This window comes from Schistocerca serialis, chromosome 6, assembly GCF_023864345.2.
Source record: "Schistocerca serialis cubense isolate TAMUIC-IGC-003099 chromosome 6, iqSchSeri2.2, whole genome shotgun sequence".
In the NCBI taxonomy this organism is placed as follows: Eukaryota; Metazoa; Arthropoda; class Insecta; order Orthoptera; family Acrididae; genus Schistocerca; species Schistocerca serialis.
This window is the reverse complement of record NC_064643.1, coordinates 213,499,558-213,518,576: the sequence shown is the minus strand read 5'-3', so window position 1 is coordinate 213,518,576 and position 19,019 is coordinate 213,499,558. Positions and strand designations below refer to the sequence as shown.

At 40.4% G+C, this 19,019-nt stretch overlaps 1 protein-coding gene across 1 annotated transcript in view; it reads right to left on the bottom strand.

Moving 5' to 3' along the window:
* The window catches only part of LOC126484543 (uncharacterized), a 128,590-nt gene that overhangs the window by 12,120 nt on the left and 97,451 nt on the right, over window positions 1–19,019 (bottom strand). Inside the window, exons 5-6 of the mRNA XM_050108091.1 lie at window positions 9,053–9,203; window positions 8,815–8,978 (exon numbers count right to left, since the gene is read on the bottom strand). Of these exons, the coding sequence (XP_049964048.1) occupies window positions 8,815–8,978; window positions 9,053–9,203 (315 nt within the window). The remainder of the gene's footprint in view (window positions 1–8,814; window positions 8,979–9,052; window positions 9,204–19,019) is intronic.

The following is a 19,019-nucleotide window of genomic DNA, read 5'->3' as shown; positions in this document are numbered from 1 at the left end:
GGTCCTCCTGGAAGAAGTGGAAAACATCTTCATCCCTCATTTTACCCCAACGCATTCTAAATGAGCAAGTATAGCTATGTAATAAACAATTTCTACATAAGTTCCTTGAAATGTTCATAGAAATTAAACATAAAACGTACCCCTAACAGACAGAAATTCAAACAAGAATTTCTCATTGGAAAAGAATAACACCAGCACCACATAATCTCATAACAACTACAATAGTAGAAAACAAGGAGAGACCTAAATACAAACAATAAATAGCTACTCTGAATACTCCAATAACAAAATTCCTTTTTTTAACACCTATTAAGAATAATCATAAGTATAGTTTTCATATATTTATGTTTGAAAATATTTGTGTAAGACCCCGATATGAAATTAATTAAATTCAAACTCTAAAATTGAGCAATTACGCTGACCTTCTATCACACTCTTACTTTTTAGTTTCGTGTTGCTTTCAGTTAACTTATAAACTTTAACTATCATCACAATTTCTGTACATAAGATAGATATGTGAGTATATGTATAAATTACAATATGCACTCTGGTTGTTATAATGTTTCGTTGAAATTCTGCTACCAGTTGATTAACAAATGCCCTGAACATCACTTATTCTAGAGTCTTCAAATAATAAGTTCATTCTTCGAGTAAAAGCTTTTTCTTTTTTTTAACATGATGCACCTTCAACATATTTTCTTTACTTAGTTCAGATCTTTGCCCAATAAGAAAACAATGATATCTCTGTTTAGTGGATGCTCTTTGCGTTGTAAATAAAAACTCTGAGTGTAAAGCACTTGTGCGAAGCCCAGACTGGCGTGACAAATATTCTGAAGTGTATTTTACGTGCCACTGCGATGTGTATAAAATGTGTGTGCTATTCACAATACAACTCGTACATTGCCCTGGAAGTGTATTGGGAGCGTGGCAAGACGAAACACCGTCTACCGGAACATATGTGTTTACTACTGTATCACCTTATATCTAAATAAATGTAAGCATAATAGCTTTTTTATCATCGAAACAACGTAAAAGTGGCACTATATATTCAAATATTCTTGTGCAGTGCTGGAGCTGACGACATACTGCTGTTGACGACACTCATGTAACTGGGAACATTAGTCCTCTGAAGATGGGCATGGAGGCCCGAAACCGTTTGTAGGTGTAAAATGAAAGCACTGTAAAATCGTTTGTAGCTGGTTGCTTTATTCACTAACATCACTTTCACTATTTTTTCCAGTAATCTTAACTCTTGATTCGTTACACGGTTGTCTCAAGAAACCAATCAAACGAGTTACTCTTAAATTTGACATCACGCCTTCTGAATAGTCTTTCTTTCACAAATTCGTAGTATTTTTGGTACATCTATGGAGTCCCTGAGAAGCCTGAGAATGTTCAGATGTTTCTGGTAGCTAAGGTAGTGACGCTGCACGCTAAGGTCTGTAGTGAAGTCGACGTGCTAACTCATCCCTTAGATGTCCAGTTGGGTTCAGGTCGGGTCTCCGGGTAGGCCAGTCCATTTCAGGAATGTTATTGTCTATAAACAATTATCTCACAGATTTTGGTTCATGACGGGATGTATCGTCAAGTTGATACAAACAGTTGCCTTGTCTCAACTGTTCGTAGCACGCAGTGCTGTAAGATGTGTTCATATAGACGGCCGCTGTGACCGAGCGGTTCTAGGCGCTTCAGTCCGGAACCGTGCTGCTGCTACGGTCGCAGGTTCGAATCCTACCTCGGGCATGGATGTGTGTGATGTCCTTAGGTTAGTTACGTTTAAGTAGTTCTAAGTCTAGGGGACTGATGACATCAGGTGTTAAGTCCCATAGTGGTTAGAGCCATTTGAACCACTTTTTTGCGTTCATATACTTACGCACTTTTTTATTTAGTAAACGCAATAAGAGAACCACAACCTAACCACGAAAAACATCTCCAAACCTTGACACCACCTACTCCGTGCTTCACTGTTGGCGCTACACGAGAACAGGTAACGTTTTCCAGGCGTTCTCCAAACCCAAACCCTCCCATCAGATTGCTATAGGGTATAGCCTGATTCATCACTCCAAAACATACGTTCCTCGTCATTCGTTGTCGAATGGTGCCGCTCTTTACATCATCTCAACCGTTGCTTAACATTGACCACAAAAATGTGTAGCTCATGAGGAGCTGTACTCCATTCTTTTTCATTCTCCACACACAGTCGTTGAGCTAGTCGGGCTGCTGGTAGCTCTTTGGGACTCACGATTGATTTCTTTCGTTGAGTTCATGCGATTTTCTACAACCAACTTCCGTAATGCACGCCATTTCCAGTCTGTCGGTATATGAGATCAGCCTGGTGTTGGCTTAACTACGGTTGTTCCTTCGCGTTTCCACTTCACAATCGCACCCCCAACAGTCGACTTGGCAGCTTAAAAAGGGTTGAAATGTCCATGATGAATTTGTTAGTCAGGTGACATCCAATGACTAGTCCACGTTGGCAGTCAGTGAGCTGTCCTGACCGAACCTTTCTAGAGTTACTGTTTCTCTGCTGACAACTCACTACTCCCCGACATCTTTTATACAGGTGGCTCTGCCTCTAGTCCATCTAGTGAGCAATTTCGCACGAGATAGGGGTGTCCTGATACTTTTGATCAGATAGTATACTCGTATTTACCATTCTCTTCTGATTAGGACGACGCCTCTTCCGAAGCTTTTCTTCTGTATTTGTTCTGCTATCCGGGCAGTGGATTATGCAACACCATACATAAATACGCGTCTGCATTGCTTTATCGTGGGTCGGTAAATCGAAGCGAATAAATCTGGGATCGAACCTCACACATGTCTGTGAAATGGGCCTCAAAAGGATAAGATTGGGTTATGGGTAGGATGAATACCTAAGTACTAAATCAGGTATTATATTAGCGATCTGGAATTTGCAATGCGAACAGTGTTCCATGGCTTTTGCATGTGTTAACCACAATGTGATAGCTGGCCGGGATGGCCGAGCGGTTCTAGGCGCTACAGTCTGGAACAGCGTGACCGCTACGGTCGCAGGTTCGAATCCTGCCTCAGGCATGGATGTATGTGATGTCCTTAGGTTAGTTAGGTTTAAGTAGTTCTAAGTTCTAGGGGACTGATGACCTCAGAAGTTAAGTCCCATAGTGCTCAGAGCCATTTGAACCACAATGTGATACCACGTGCATTAATAGAAGAAGTCATGTTGAACGGAATCATTTGTAAGAGGCCCGCTTGCTAACAATCGTGAAGCATTTTCCTTTATCTGTGTACTGTATTACCGTTCTTGGCTTTCTAACCTTCCTTGCGTTATTTATTTTGTTACAGTGCGCGAAAGAAAGGGCGGCTTTGCAAGTCATTTAGTATCTTAATTAACGCTTACATTGCGTTATGGGAGGAGAAGGGGGGGGGGGGGCTAACCAGCAAAGGAGGCATTGTCATGCTCGGGATATGGTTCTGTTGACGGACAATACAAGGCACGATTCTTGTTATTCTTACAGTTATTTCTGATGATGACGACATTTTGTAGCATGAGAACGGTTCATTTCTCTATAATCGACAGTGCATAATGTGTTTCTGACAAAGAAGGTAGAAAGTACAGGGTATTTCAAAAGTGATGCAATGGGTGACACGTTGTAGGAAAGAACATTTCAATATATCATGACGGATAGTTGAAAAGTTGAAATTGTCACCTCGAGAAAATAGTAACGTAGTTAATTTTTTGTTTGTTTGCGGGTATATGTCTGCAGTCCTGGTACACAACCAAGTCCCCGCGCCATAGTACTGCAGCACGCCGTTAGAGTAGGGTGACCAAACGTCCCGAAAAACCGGGATTGTCCCGGTTTTCGGCCCTGTGTTCCGGTGTCCCGAAAATTTGTTTCGGGACGCTCAAAAGTCCCGGAATTCAGTTTTTAAATACGTTTCGTGAAACTTTCTCAATTTTTTGGCATTTCGCTATATTAAAGGAAATACAACACAAAAATTAATATATTTTAGCTTATTTGTCTAAAACCTCCGTTGTCCCATACTAGTAACCACAGTATCTGTATTGATACACTCAGGCAATAATTTACTTTGAGCGGTACTTTGGCCAACAAGTAGTAAGTTGTATTATTGTAACAGACCTATGAAACCGTCCGATTGTCGCGCCACTTACTCACACACTCATTGTCAGAACAGTGTAGTAGTTGATGTTTTGCCAGTCAAACTGCAATAGTTTTTTCTCATATTAGTGGTACTATTGCTGCAGTACTGTGAAACGCAATGCCGAAACGTGCCTGCAAGTTCAGTGACTGTTATTCCAAGGAATGGAATTTCATTAAGAAAGGTCGTTTTGATTAGGAAGCAGAGTGTTCCGTATGTAACTGTTTTATTAGTATAAGTCATGGTGGACGTTCCGACATAGTTAATCACATCAGGTCAAAGAAACACATTAACAGATACAGTGCACCGAGCTGCAGTAAAACTCTACAAAATTATTTTGTAAAACATCAGTCAAGTGAAGAGACGAAAGTTCGAGCAGCCGAGCTTACACTAGCCTACCACACGGTAAAACATCACCAAACTTACAGATCTAGTGATTGTACTAATTAGCTTAACAGCATTATGTTTGATGATTCTTCCATTGCAAAAAAGTTTAGTTCAGTAAGAATTAAAGTGTCAGCCTTAGTGAAAGGAGTTATTGCTCCCCAGAGTGTAAAGGAGAGCCTTGAATACATCAAAAGTCTTCTTTCTACGGGATATCCACTGATGCCAGCAATCATAAGGCCACTAAATTATTTCCGTTTGTTGTTCAGTTTTTCGATATTAATCAGGGAATTCAGACCAAACTTTTGAAGGTGAGTTCCCTACCTAATGAAACATCTGACGAAATTTCAAGATTTTGTATGAATACTATCGCAATGTTTGATCTTGAGAAAAATAAATGTGTGGCATTTTGTGGAGACAACACCAGCACAAACTTTGGTGGTTTAAAAAGACAAGGCAAATGCAATGTATTGACCAAATTAAAGGCAACATTGCATGAAAACATTGAAGGCATAGGGTGCTCTGCACATGTTTTACGCAATAGCGTGCAGACATCTGCTGACAGTTTAAGCTGTGATGTTGAAACTATCGTCACGAAGGTATACTCACACTTTTACATATATACTGTTAGAACAGAGAGGCTTAAGGAGTTCTGTGATTATGTGGGAACTGAATATATGAATGTAATGTGTCACTCGAAAACTCGCTGGTTATCACTGTTTCCAGCAGTTGAAAGAGCAATCCGCCTGTTTGAACCATTAAAAGATATTTTTCCTAAATGAAGACAAAGCCCCCAAAATATTGGTTCTGTTTTTCAGTAACCGATTAAGTGAAGCCTACTTATGGTTCATTCACAGTCAGCTTAACACTTTGCAGCATGGGATAAATGAAATTGAGGGAAGCACGAAAAGTGAACAGAGGTAAATGATGTTTTGAAAAGTACTCTGGAAACTGTTACTAAGAGGAGAGAAAAGCAGTTCATTTCTTTTAATGTTAAATCTGTCCTCAAAAGAGCAGAAATATCAGAAGCAGTGGAAAAGAGTTTTAGAGAAGAAGTTAACAAGTTTTATGACACTTGTGTAGAATATCTCAGCAAGTGGAGTGCCTCATATTTACCCTCATCGCCGGTGTTTGATTAGATGTTACTGAAGAGAGTGCCAAAATGGGAAAGTGTTGAAGAGACAGTTTCTTATTTGAAGAGTAAAGAGATTGAAATCGATGATTCCATTCTCTTTGATCAGTTCGGCATACTGACAAATTTTGTTGAAGAAAGTTTTCACACGTGGAATGATGAAAAAAAAAAAAAAACACCATTGGAATGTCATGAGAAGTGGGTGAGTTTTTTTAAAAGCTGTGACTGTCTTCAGCATTACTCTGAGTTGGTAATAGTTGCAAGGTATTTATTTACAATCCCAGCCCATAATGCCAATGTGGAAAGAATATTTTCGTTCATGAATATCCAGTGGACTGAGGAAAGAAACAGAATGGAGGTGGACTCTCTTGAAGCAATCCTGCAGGTCCTGTACAACTACAAAATGGATTGTGCCGAGTTTTATCATTGTGTCTCAAAGATCAAAGACAAGATCAAGAAGGCTGGAGGCAGTGAAAAATACCCTTTTCTCCAAGGACAGTCAATTCCATCTACAAGTGCTCAATAATATTAAAGCTCATGTTAATATTAATTGATTAAAAGTTGAATGGCTGTAAAATTTTGTAAAATCGTAATACATTTCTTTATCACTGTATATGTTTATTAAATGTCATTAATTATACAGATAATCTAGATTATATCGATATTGTGTATCCTCTTATTAGTGATAATAATCGGGTTAACAAAATGTATCAACAAAACATTAATATTTAAAATTAAGAAACCTGGGTACATGTGGAATGAGGTGTCCACTGGCACCCAGGTGAATGTGTCCCGGTTTTCACCAAACATAATTTGGTCACCTTACGTTAGAGGAGCAGAACAATAATACCGTTACTGTAGAATATTCGAATTGTTGACGGAGCCACAGTGTCACCTCTGGTTGCACCGCTTCGTCACTATCGAAGTGAAGTCCGGGAAAGTATTCTTTAAGTTTTGGAAGCATGTGTGAATCGGATGGGGCCAAGTCGGGACTGTGTGTTGGATGATCGATGACAGTGGACCAGGGACATTGGATCCCTGCAAATGTGGCAGAGCTCGTATGAAATCTGACATTGTCGTGCTGAAAGAGAACGTGCTCCTTGTGTGAATGAACTCTTTAAATTCGAAAATCGATTACAGTACGCTGTTTCTCACGCACCGACGTAGTTACTTACACACTGTCATGTTACACGCTACAATTTGGAGCCCTCTAGCTGCAACTGGGCTACAGATATGTAGGCATGAAGACTAAAGACGTGAAATGTTGATAACGTTTCTTTTATCCAAAATAGGTTTAAGTGCGTCCTCGTAGATGATATTACATTTTCCTGGACATATGTTATAAGATGAGTCTGATAACATGTATTCAGTTATATGAGTCGCATAATGGAGACCACTTGCAACAACTTTCCTTAATTATTTTTCCGTAAGGATGAGTTACTTGTTCGACATCTTGTAATATGACATCTTCTCGATGACCGCAAGGGGATGCCGTCGGCCCATTGCTTCTTACAGAGCAGACGACGTTAACAGCGTTTTATTTCACTTTCGGGATTGTGTGGAGCGGTGGAACGGTTCAAACGTCATTGACGGCTAACGACTTGGAGCCGCTACCTTGAAAAACATTACACAGTCATTTGTGATGCGTCCCCGGTGGAGTTTATATTTCATGACTTGTTGGTGTAGATGGAACCTTACTCGTCACAGGGACTTGGATACACGCATTTCGTGTATGACACAACAGAATATAGTTGTTGCTATGTTGAAGGAATATACAGAGAAATGTTTCGCAACAGGCATGATCCTAGTTGGAAGATCTTCATCGCCATATATAGAGACTTAAAAGAGAAGCTGAGTCATTCAGACCAAAGAGAGGTGGCTAAGGTTCAAACAGTGGCATTTAAAGATATGGTGTTGGAATACGTGGGCGAAAATTCATCAGCAAGGACCCGCTAATTTCTCTGTGAAATCACGCTTCGAACAATAGTGTGGAGAGTACTGTTTCGGCAGTAGCTACACCGCTATGTGATAAACAACGTGTGCAGGCGACGAGGACAGACTGTTCTGTACCCTGAGTTCAGCTGCAAATACATCACCCATTGCAGCATTCCAGTGCTAAACTTCGCAGTCTGCACTGTTGAAGAGTGAGGCCTCTTTCAACCATGATGGTCTTTCCAACTGCCCCAATAGTTATGTCTCGAGTGATGAAAATCTACACATCGGTTGCCGGCTGGAACCATACAAGATCAATGAATAGGCTCTTATCTGCAGGCACCCGTACAAGTGGTGCACGTCACCTGGTGTTCGATCGGAGCGTGCTGCCACCTGAGCTACAGATACACTTATCGCTGGGTTGTAAAAACTGGGCGATCGCCGGCTGTCACATCTACGAATTTTTTCTATGGTGATACATGAAGTGGTCGACATCTGCACCTCTGCCGACGCTGAACTGCCTGATATATCCGTAGCTGACTGTCTCATTTCACTACTGGCAATAGCGAGTCCAGTAGAACTGTAAGCGTCTTTGGAATGAATGCACCCGAGACTTGGCCGTCACTGAGAAATGTTGCTATAAGCTAAGTTTGCTGTAACAAGATGTAAATTGTTTATGTCAGTAGAAAAACTAAATTAGTTTCTTTCATTTGCAAAAAAAAAAAAAAAAAAAAAAATTATTTTCTTATCGCAAACCATGCGACTGAGGAAAAATTTTGAAAGTTTGGCCTTAATATTGTGTGGCAAAGATTTACGAATTATGAAGCAATAGTGTGAATCATTACTGTAATGTTGTTACGGTGTATCTTTTACTGCATGTTACAGCTATGAATTACCTCCAGTACGCGTGACATTTGAGAAATTATGCAATAGCTTTTTTATGAAAAACTAGTAGCTAGTTGTATTTCTTTATTGTACATATGATAGCAACTTAAAGGTGTTTAGGTTCTTATTTATTCAGTTCCATCAGATTAGGATCTACACTATCTGCCTTACAAGGGTTTCACACACACAAATCTTTTAGCACCACAATTTACTAATAATATAATAATAACTAATGATAATCGTTATAATGTAAGAGAAAAGATTATGTGGAAGAATGATATGCGTACACCTAAGTTTTTTTAAAATAAATCATGCAAATGACGTTACTCATCTCAATAACTTACCTGTAGGTCAAACAAGGAAAAGGCACAGACGTAGAACGGTAGTCCAATAAAGCACAATGTCGGATAGTCTATGTGAATGGTGTGCTTGAAAAGCGGTTGGACTCGATTGTCTTCAACTTTGACGTTGCATTTTTCTGACAGGAACGGGAAACTATATTGATATCCTGGAAGAAGCATCGGTTGTCAAACTGCAAAAGGTAAAATTATCTTCCTAGTGCTCTAAATGTGAAAAGCTCACCTGTACAATAAAACACATCATCAATCTTGTACGTCGAACCATCTGCAAACGTCACTGATTCCTCACCTAGACTCACGATTTCTGGTTTCTGGAAGACGTTGTCAGGAAACTTTGTATCAATTTTTTCTTTGAAATGATGACTCAGAATTACCTGAAATGAAGCAGGACACTGTCCTATAGATGCGCTGCACAATTGACAGTTCACAACAATTTAAATATCTAAAAACTCTTTCATTATAATCCAGAGATATAATTAGAATAACAGCCACTACGTTGCAGGTGACATGTATACCGAACGAACGACATTTTGACCTCGGATTAAAGTGCATATTACTTCTAACAAGGAGCAATGATTCGTCGCAAAATATTAGATGCTTGACTTTTTTCCCACAAAAAAACGGTTCAAATGGTTCTGAGCACTATGGGACTTAACTTCTGAGGTCATCATCCCCCTAGAACTTAGAACTACTTAAACCTAACTAACCTAAGGACATCACACACATCCATGCCCGAGGCAGGATTCGAACTTGGGACCGCAGCGGTCGCGCGGCTCCAGACTGTAGCGCCTAGAACCGCTTGGCCACTCCGGCCGGCATTTTCCCTCATACCATACTTAAAACATTACTAATGCATTGTGGTAGCTTTAATTTATGCACCTCCTTTAGATAATAAAGCTCTTTGTTTTTGTAACGATTGGATACTTTTTCTTTTTTACTGATGAATTTACGCGGCCCGCCATGATGTCCTCTCCTGTTCCTTTCCGACTCAGAGTAGCAGTTGCAACGTACGTCCTCCATTAGTTGCTGTATGTATTCCAATCTCTGTCTTCCCCTACACTTTCTGCCCTCTACAGCTCTCTCCAGTACCATGGAAATTATTCCTTAGCATGTTAACAAATGTCCTATCATCCTGTCCCTTCTTTAGTCAGTATTTTCCATATATTTCTTTTCTCGCTGACTCTGCGGAGAACCACCTCATTCCTTACCATACACTCCACCTAATTTTCAGCATTTTCAACATTCTTCTTTAGCACCACATTTAAAATGCTCCTATTCTCTTTCGTTCTGGTTTCCCCATAGTCCATGTCTCACTGCTATACAATGCTGTGCTCCAAACGTACATTCCCAGAAATTTCTGTCTCTGATTAAGACCTGTGTTTGATACTAGTGAAGTTATGTTGGCCAGGAATGCCCTTTTTGCCAGTACTAGTCTGATTTTTATGTCCTCCTTGCTCTGTCCGTCATGAGTTATTTTGCTGCCTACATAACAGAATTCCTAAACATCCTCTACTTCGTGATCACCAATGCTTACATTTCGATGTTCTCATTACTGCTACTTCTCATTACTTTCGTCTTTCTTCTAGTTACTCTCAATCCATATTCTTTACTCATTAGACTGTTCATTTCATTCGACAGATCTACATCTACAACCATACGGATATTCTGAAAATCACATTTCAGTGCCTGGCAGAGGGTTCATCGAACCACCTTCACAATTCTCTATTATTCCAATCTCGCATAGCGCGCGGACAGAATGAGCACCTATATCTTTCCGTACGAGCTCTGATTTCCCTTATTTTATCGTGGTGATCGTTCCTCCCTATGTAGGTCGGTGTCAACAAAATATTTTCGCATTTGAAGGAGAAAGTTGGTGATTGGAATTTCGTGAGAAGATTCCGTCGCAACGAAAAACGCCGGGGTCAGGGATTTTCTCTGCCTCGTGATGACTGGGTGTTGTGTGATGTCCTTAGGTTAGTTAGGTTTAAGTAGTTCTAAGTTCTAGGGGACTGATGACCATAGATCTTAAGTCCCATAGTGCTCAGAGCCATTTGAACCATTTTCGAAACACGCCTTTCTTTTAATGATGTCCAGCCCAAATCCTGTATCATTTCTGTGACACTCTCTCCCATATTTCGCGATTATACAAAATGTGCCGCCTTTCTTTGAACTTTTCCGATGCACTCCCTCAATGCTATCTGGTAAGGATCCCACACCGCGCAGCAGTATTCTAAAACAGGACGGACAAGCGTAGTGTAGGCAGTCTCCTTAGTAGGTCTGTTACATTTTCTAAGTGTCCTGCCAATAAAACGCAGTCCCTGGTTAGCTTTCCCCACCACATCTTCTATGTGTTCCTTCCAGTTTAAGTTGTTCGTAATTGTAATACCTAGGTATTTAGTCGAATTTACGGAATTTAGATTAGACTGATTTTTCGTGTAACCGAAGTTTAACGAGTTCCTTTTAGCACTCATGTGGATGAGCTCACACTTTTCGTTATTTAGGGTCAACTGCCACTTTTGGCACCATTCAGATATCTTTTATAAATCGTTTTGCAGTTGGTTTTGGTCTTCTGATGACTTTATTAGTCGATAAACGACAGCGTCATCTGCAAACAACCGAAGACGGCTGCTCAGATTGTCTCCAAAATCGTTAATACAGATAAGGAACAGCAGAGGGCTTATAACACTACCTTTGGGAACGCCAGAAATCACTTTTGTTATACTCGATGACTTTCCGTCAGCTACTACGAACTGTGACCTCTGACAGTAAATCACAAATCCAGTCACATAACTGAGACGATATTCCATAAGCACGCAATTTCACTACGAGCCGCTTGTGTGGTACAGTGTCAAAAGCCTTCCAGAAATACGGAATCGATCTGAAATCCCTAGTCAATAGCACTCAACACTTCATGTGAATAAAGAAATAGTTGTGTTTCACAGGAACGATGTTTTCTTGTAATTCTTCTTTACTTTAACTGCCGATACTGATGCCACCAGTGAATCTTATCACTGATACCTTTTCCCTTGAATTTTAATCACACTCTTGAAACTGTATTTCCGCCATCGCTTCTTCGATGTATAGATTGAACAGTAGGAGCGTATAACTACATACGTGCCGTACACCCTTTTTAATCCGAGCAGTCCGCAGCTCGTGGTCGTGCGGTAGCGTTCTCGCTTCCCGCACCCGGGTTCCCGGGTTCGATTCCCGGCGGGGTCAGGGATGTTCTCTGCCTCGTGATGACTGGGTGTTGTGTGATGTCCTTAGGTTAGTTAGGTTTAAGTAGTTCTAAGTTCTAGGGGACAGATGACCATAGATGTTAAGTCCCATAGTGCTCAGAGCCATTTGAACCATTTTTTTAACCCGAGCACTTTGTTCTTTGTCTCCCACTCTCATTGTTTCCTCTTCCTTCTTGTGCATATTACGTATTACACGTTTCTCCCTTATAGCTAACTCCTATTTTTTCTCGGAATTTTGAACGTATTGCACCATTTTATATTTTCGAAAGCTTTTTCAAGGTCGCCTTATCAAACGCACTGTCAGAACTGCCTCTATGGTGCCTTTCCCGTTCCTAAGGCCAAACTGATCGTCATATAACAAATCCTCAGTTTCCTTTTCCATTCTTGTGTATATTATTCGGTGTCAGTAGATTGGATGCATGAATTGTTAAGTTAATTGTCCGATAACTCTCACACTTGTCGGGTCTTCCTAGCTTCGGAATTGTGTGGATGATGTTTGTCCGAAAGTCTGATGGTATATCGTCATTCTCAAACATTCTACACACCACCGTGAATAGTCGTTTTGTTGCCACTTTCTCCAATGATTTTAGAAATTCTGCCATATGTGATCTTAAATCGCTCTAAACTCTTTTAAATCCTGACTCCAATACTGTGTCCCCTCTCTCTTTGCTATCGACTCCTGTTTCTTCTTCTATCACATCAGACAAGTCCCCCCTCTCGCAGAGGTCTTCGGTGTTCTCTTTCCACCTCTCCGCTTTCTCATCTGCATTTCACAGTGGAATTCCCTTTGCTCTCTTTATGTTACCGCCTTTGCTTTTAATTCCACCGAAGGTTGTTTTGACTTTTCCCAGATGCTGAGTCAGTCCTTCCGACAATCATTTCTTTTCCGATTTCTTCACATTTTTCATGCAGCCATTTCGCCTAAGCTTCCCTGCCTTTCCTGTTTATTTCATTCCTAAGTGATTGGATATCTGTATTCTTGAATTTTCCTGAAAATGTTTCTACTTCCTTCTTCCATCGATCAGCTGAAGTATTTTTCTGTTATCCATTGTTTCTTCACAGTTACCTTCTTTGTACCTAAGTTTTTCTTACCAAATCCTGTGATTGCTCTTTTCAGAGATATTGAGTCCTCTTCAACTGACCTGCCTTCTGAGCTATTCATTATCGCAGTAGAAGTCTCAGAGAACTTCAAGTGTATCTGTTCAGTCCTCAGTATCCGTATCCCGTTTCTTTGCGCAGTGATTATTGCCGACCGGTTTCTTTAACTTCAGACTACTCTTCACCATCACTAACTTCTGATCTGAGCCTATATCTGGTACGCCTTACAATCCCATGTTATTTCAGAATCTCTGCCTGGTCATAATGTAATACAAATGAAATCTTCCCGTATCTCATGGCCCCTTCCAAGCATACATCCTTTACTATCTGAAATTTATTGCAGAAATTAATTAATCTTTCTCCTCTCTCATTCCTACCATCAAGACGATATTCTCCCGTAATCCTTTATCCACTCTTACCCCTACAACCGCTTTTCGATCCCTCTATGACTATTAGATTTTCATCTCCCTTACGAACTGATTACCCATTCAATACTCTCATATACTTTCTCTATTTCTTCGTCTTCTGCTTGCTACGTCGGCGTGTATACATGAACTATTGTTGCCGATGTTGGTTTGCTGCCGATTTTGATGTGTACAACCCTGTTGCTGAACTGTTCACAGTAAGTCACTCTCTGCCCATCTTTCCTATTCATAACGAATAAAGGGAATACTATTCCCGGTAAACCATTTTCAACTGCTGCTGATATTACTCTATCTGATCTGACCAGAAACCCTGATTTCTTTATTTCATTTCACTTCACTTACCCTCCACTATATACAGATTGAACCTTAGCATTTCCCTTTTCAGATTTTCTAGTTTCCCCATCACGTTCAACCGTCTGACATTCCGCGCCCTCACTCTTACAATGTTATCGCTTAGTTGGTTATTCGATCTTTTGCTCATATAATACGATACACAAGGCGACACATCTAACAACGTAAGAGAAATTTGGTTATGCTTTAAATTCTGATGTGGATTTGCATCTACATCCTTACGTAATGCGATCATAATTATACTAACAGGAGGATGTATAAGACAGAAATGTTTTATAGTGTTCCCTTTTGCGATTTGTTCTTTCTTCTCCTTCTTCTTCTTCTTTTCCTTTTTCTTCTGTGAGGTGCACAGAATTTAAGACTTTTTGCGAGTTTCTTCTGATCCTCTCAAAATAACTTCGTTGTATTATTCCTTATCTTCCTCTGGTCTTCTGTTGCTAAAACTACGTCGTTATCCCTGGAATATTCTGATGCTTTCAATGTAGCTGCTATATTGTTTATTATACATTGTCTATGACGTGATACCATCTGCTACTGTATCCTCGTTGTCTTCCTCCATCCATTTAATAGTCATTCTCATTCCAACGATATACTGAAAATCTTTCTGATGAAGCTGTCCTAGACCATTGCCATAACCTGACTGTAGAATATCAACACCCATTTCCATGTTCTGCCTGTCATTGTATCGGAATGTTTGTAATTCTTCATTTCTCCTGTTTTCCCTTGTTTCATCTACAATTTTCTGTGCTCGTAGTATTTTCATAAACAATCTTCTCTCCTTTTTCTCTTGTATTTTCAGTTCTGCATTCTTCTTCATTATAAGACACATCGAACAATGAGATTCTGTTGGTTTCACTACTGCATTGTAATGTCTAATTCTGGTCTTGTAAGACAGCGTTGGTTAATTGCACCTATTCTGGATAACTTGTAAACTAATTCTGATATTTCCCTCATTATCCAGCCCATTGAATCGGATCCATTTTACAAGATATGTGAACTTTTCCACTCGCTTAACGTCCCGTGTCGTGTTTACAAACATCTTTTTCTCTTAAGCTGAAGCTTCACAGAGATCTTCCAGACCAGTTTTTTCAGCAGTGTCGTGCACATCATCCAGCATCGCTTGGGCGTCTTCTAGGTTTTGAGCTAATAAGGCTCGGTTAGCAGCAAATATTAAGCACTTAATTTCTAGGTTCCTCCCTTTCTTGCCAGGATATATTCCTTAGCTTCATACTTATGATTACTTTACAAATAAATTTGAAGTGGTTAATATTTGATGTTAAACTCCTAAGCGAGAAAAAGTTTAAAAAAGGTTTGAAATTATGGTTAAAATTTGTTTGAAGTCGTCAACTGCTGTCATTATCAAGCGCTGGATGAGTATAGTCTGGATAATTTACGCTCCGTTTTCAGCAAGAGATACTTTTTCATGCATCTCAATGTTGATGACGGCACATATCGTGAGCCTTAAAATATTTTACGTCGTACAACGACATAATTTTGGAGATACATTCAATGGTACGAGGGCTATTCAGAAAGTATCCGATCTTACTCTTTAATTATGGAAACCAATAATGGTATCAGGGAGCGCGCGGGCAGTCTCTGTGTTTGTGGGGAACGCAATGCACACGTCCTATTTTTTTCATGACTGCGGGAACAACCACTCGCTGGCTAGCCGTTGACAAGTAAACACGTGTAAGTGGCTGTCGTCGAATTTTGCGTTGTGGGCAAAATGACGGAAAAAGTGGAACAACGTTATTGCATCAAATCCTGTTTTAAGCTTTGCTATCGTCGAGTTGAAAAATCCACAAGATTCAATAACTGTTTGGGGATAAAACAGTGGCTGCCACACAGATACAGGGCTGATAAAACCACTCCAGAAATGACAGCTTATCAGTTCAGGTAGGCTCTCAACATCCGCATGGGGTTGTTATTGATCACGTAAGGACCCTGGCGAAACAGGATAAACGAATCACGATCGGGGAATTTGCAGACGATGTTAAAATTAGTACTAGATCCATTCATTCCACTTTAACGAAATATTTGTACATGCTGGATACTGTGAACAGTAATCTCAATTTTTTTAACACAGTGATCAATGGTGGTGAGTCCTGGGTTTATAGGTACGACCCAGAAACAAAGTTCTAATCATCGCAGTGGAAGCATCCTTCATCCCCGAGACCCAAAAGAGCGAGGAAGGTCCGCAGCTACCGGAAAGTCATACTGGCCTTTTTTTTTACTCCAGTGGCGTGGTCAATCACGAGTACGTCCCAGAAGGTACTATTGGAGTACTACCAAGAGGTTCTGCGTCTCCCTCGTGAAGCAGTCAGACGCAAGCGACCAGACTTGCTGGCAGTTGGCAGCTGGCACCTTCGCCTTGGTAACCTACCCCCTTATCGTTCTGATTTAATTCAGAGTTTCTTGGTCAAACGCAACACGGCTGCGGTTTGTCAGCCTCTCTATTCCCCTGACCTAGCGCCGAATGACTTCTGTCTTTCTGCTAAACCGAAAAAGATTCTAACAGGGCCAGATTTCAGACCAGGGAAGAAATTATGCAGAATTCCACGGAACAGCTGCGCACCATACCAAAAGATGCTTTCCATCCATGCTTCCAGCAGTGGCAGTAGCGTTAGGAGAGGTGTGTAGAAGCTGAAGGGGACTACTTTGAAGGTGACTAGTGTCAAACAACTGCATCTGAATAAAGACTGATTTATGAATAAAAGTCGGATACTTTTTTAAACAGAGGCCTCGTATATACTGCCTGTTAAATATGTTGCGAATAATAGAGTTCGTCGTAAATAACCAATAACTTTAAACATCATGCCTGAGGCAGCAATTTTACTGCATAAAGAGCGAAAATGCAATACACGATAAAATTTTTCCTTTTCATCGTTTTGTGGAGTGTGTCGGCAAAAAATATTTCGAAAACATTTACTCTCATTCTCAAATGCTGGTTGAATATAATCTGGCTATTTGCAGTTCCTAACTGTGACACTTGTCTTGCTGTGTTAAGCCGTTAACGTAAGATTATATCTCTTAATGAGTAGATTATCACAGCATTTTAAATGCTAAAATTCGGTCAATAATCATGAGAAATATTTAAAATCAAATTTCTGTTCGCCTTGCAAGCCGTTACTAGGCTACATATAACTGGATCTGCGTGACCTTGAACCGGGTTAGCCGTTTGGTAATATACAGGTTGGTCAGAAACAGTCTGAAAAGGTGATGCAGGGAAGTTGTGCTGAGAAATCTGAGTTATTCAGTATTGCGGTTAACCAACCAGCTTGTCGCGCGAGCATGTTCTATCAGTCTACTAGAGACAGTGTCGCCAAACGTGTTCTCCATTTGGTTTCCTCAAACCGAAAAAACGTAGCTTTTGCTCACCTAGCTTTTATAAGTTCCGAAAAAGGCACATTTTAACTGACAATGAGCGTTGCAATAAGTAGTAACTCACGAACCCACAGTTGTCTGAGCATTACCGCAGTGTAGCGCGTGCAAGTGTTTTGGATTTGCGCGCTGGGACCTGACTGGCTGACTTCAATGCTAATTAACTCGGTGTGACATATCGAATTTTTTTCTTAAAAATTAGTTTTCAGCACAGACTCCCCTGCAACACCCTCACAAGTTTTCCAGCCTGTTTCTGATCACCCTGTAAATTGCCAGACTCGTTTCCTAGAATCTAATGATCTCGTTCCATTACCTTTTTATTATTCATCTGGATGAATCTTACGTGAGTATCAGTATTATATGCAGCGTTGACTGTATGTGACAAGTTGATATCGTTTGCTGGTCCGTGACTCGAACGCGTTTCTCTGCCTTTCGCGGACGATGCACTACCAGCTACATCACCCGAACACACCAGGCGGACCACCTCAAAGCTTTAACTTCTCATATTTCGATCGTTTCCTATATGGTTCTTCTTGTGTTTTGTAGTACATCGGGCTATGTTCTCTGCACGTCTCTATCGAACTACTGCTATTTGGTTTTTCCAGTGCTAAACTGATGAACTGCAGGTCACGAATGAATGAGCGCCGTTAGGCATTTCGATGATAGCGGGGTCTTTAGATGGATCATAACTCACCACACCATCAGTACAACGAGGGGTCGCCCCTGTCTTGAAGAAATTGTCTGTAGACGCCCCCCGTCGGATAGACAACTGCTAATCACGAGATTATTACTCTCTTTCAGTTATTCATATTCACATCGTTGTTGCTCACATCTATGCACCGAACGAAGGTGCCAATAAATTCGAGGAAGACTTTTATGAGAACTGCGAAGACTCTTTCAGTGTGGGTGCCAACAGCGTCATAAATGCGGATCGCATACTTTTCCATAGATATTCATGATAGGGTCTAGAAATCGTGTACATTGAAAAGTCTGTTATGATTTGAAGCGATACATCAAATTTCGTGTCGAACGACCATACAAAGCTGCAAATCAGGACAGGCGCATTTCGTGCCCCAAACAGTGTCGTTATCGTATCGCTGCCAGACTTCACGGCAATTTACCTTGAGGAAATTTTCCAAATGTGCCATCTCTCGTGAATAGCGGTGAAGCTAGTGTCGCTTTCCCAATTTGTCGCCGTTAAGCGCTCCGTGGCAGTAACATGTAGCCTAAATTACGCACTTATCCCTTAGTAGGAAATGAAGAGACGCAAGGCTATATAAAAGTCTCGCCTTACATTTATTTCCACTGATGTGCCTTTACAGCCGCCTACTTGACTGCTGTGCGTATATGCGGGCGCAGTATATTCGTAGCCCTCGTTATTGTTCTAGAATATTTTCCCGAATTGGTAACTAAAAATTATGAACAATCAATGAACCTCCCACGCACTGGTATATTCAGATTCTAACAGTTATTTATTAGGATCATGACAGTCAAGAAATGCCGAAACTCGTAATGCGTATGGGCGCTGTGATCTTTCGCTTTTTTCTTTTAACAAAAAGAAAAGAAAAAAGTGACAGGTGATTCAAACGAAAACTTTAGTTATTTTTGATTTGCAAATGAGGCAATACAGAAAAAGTTACAGATATAATCTTCCGATGTTCTTCCCACGAGATATAGGGTGACTATTATTGAAATA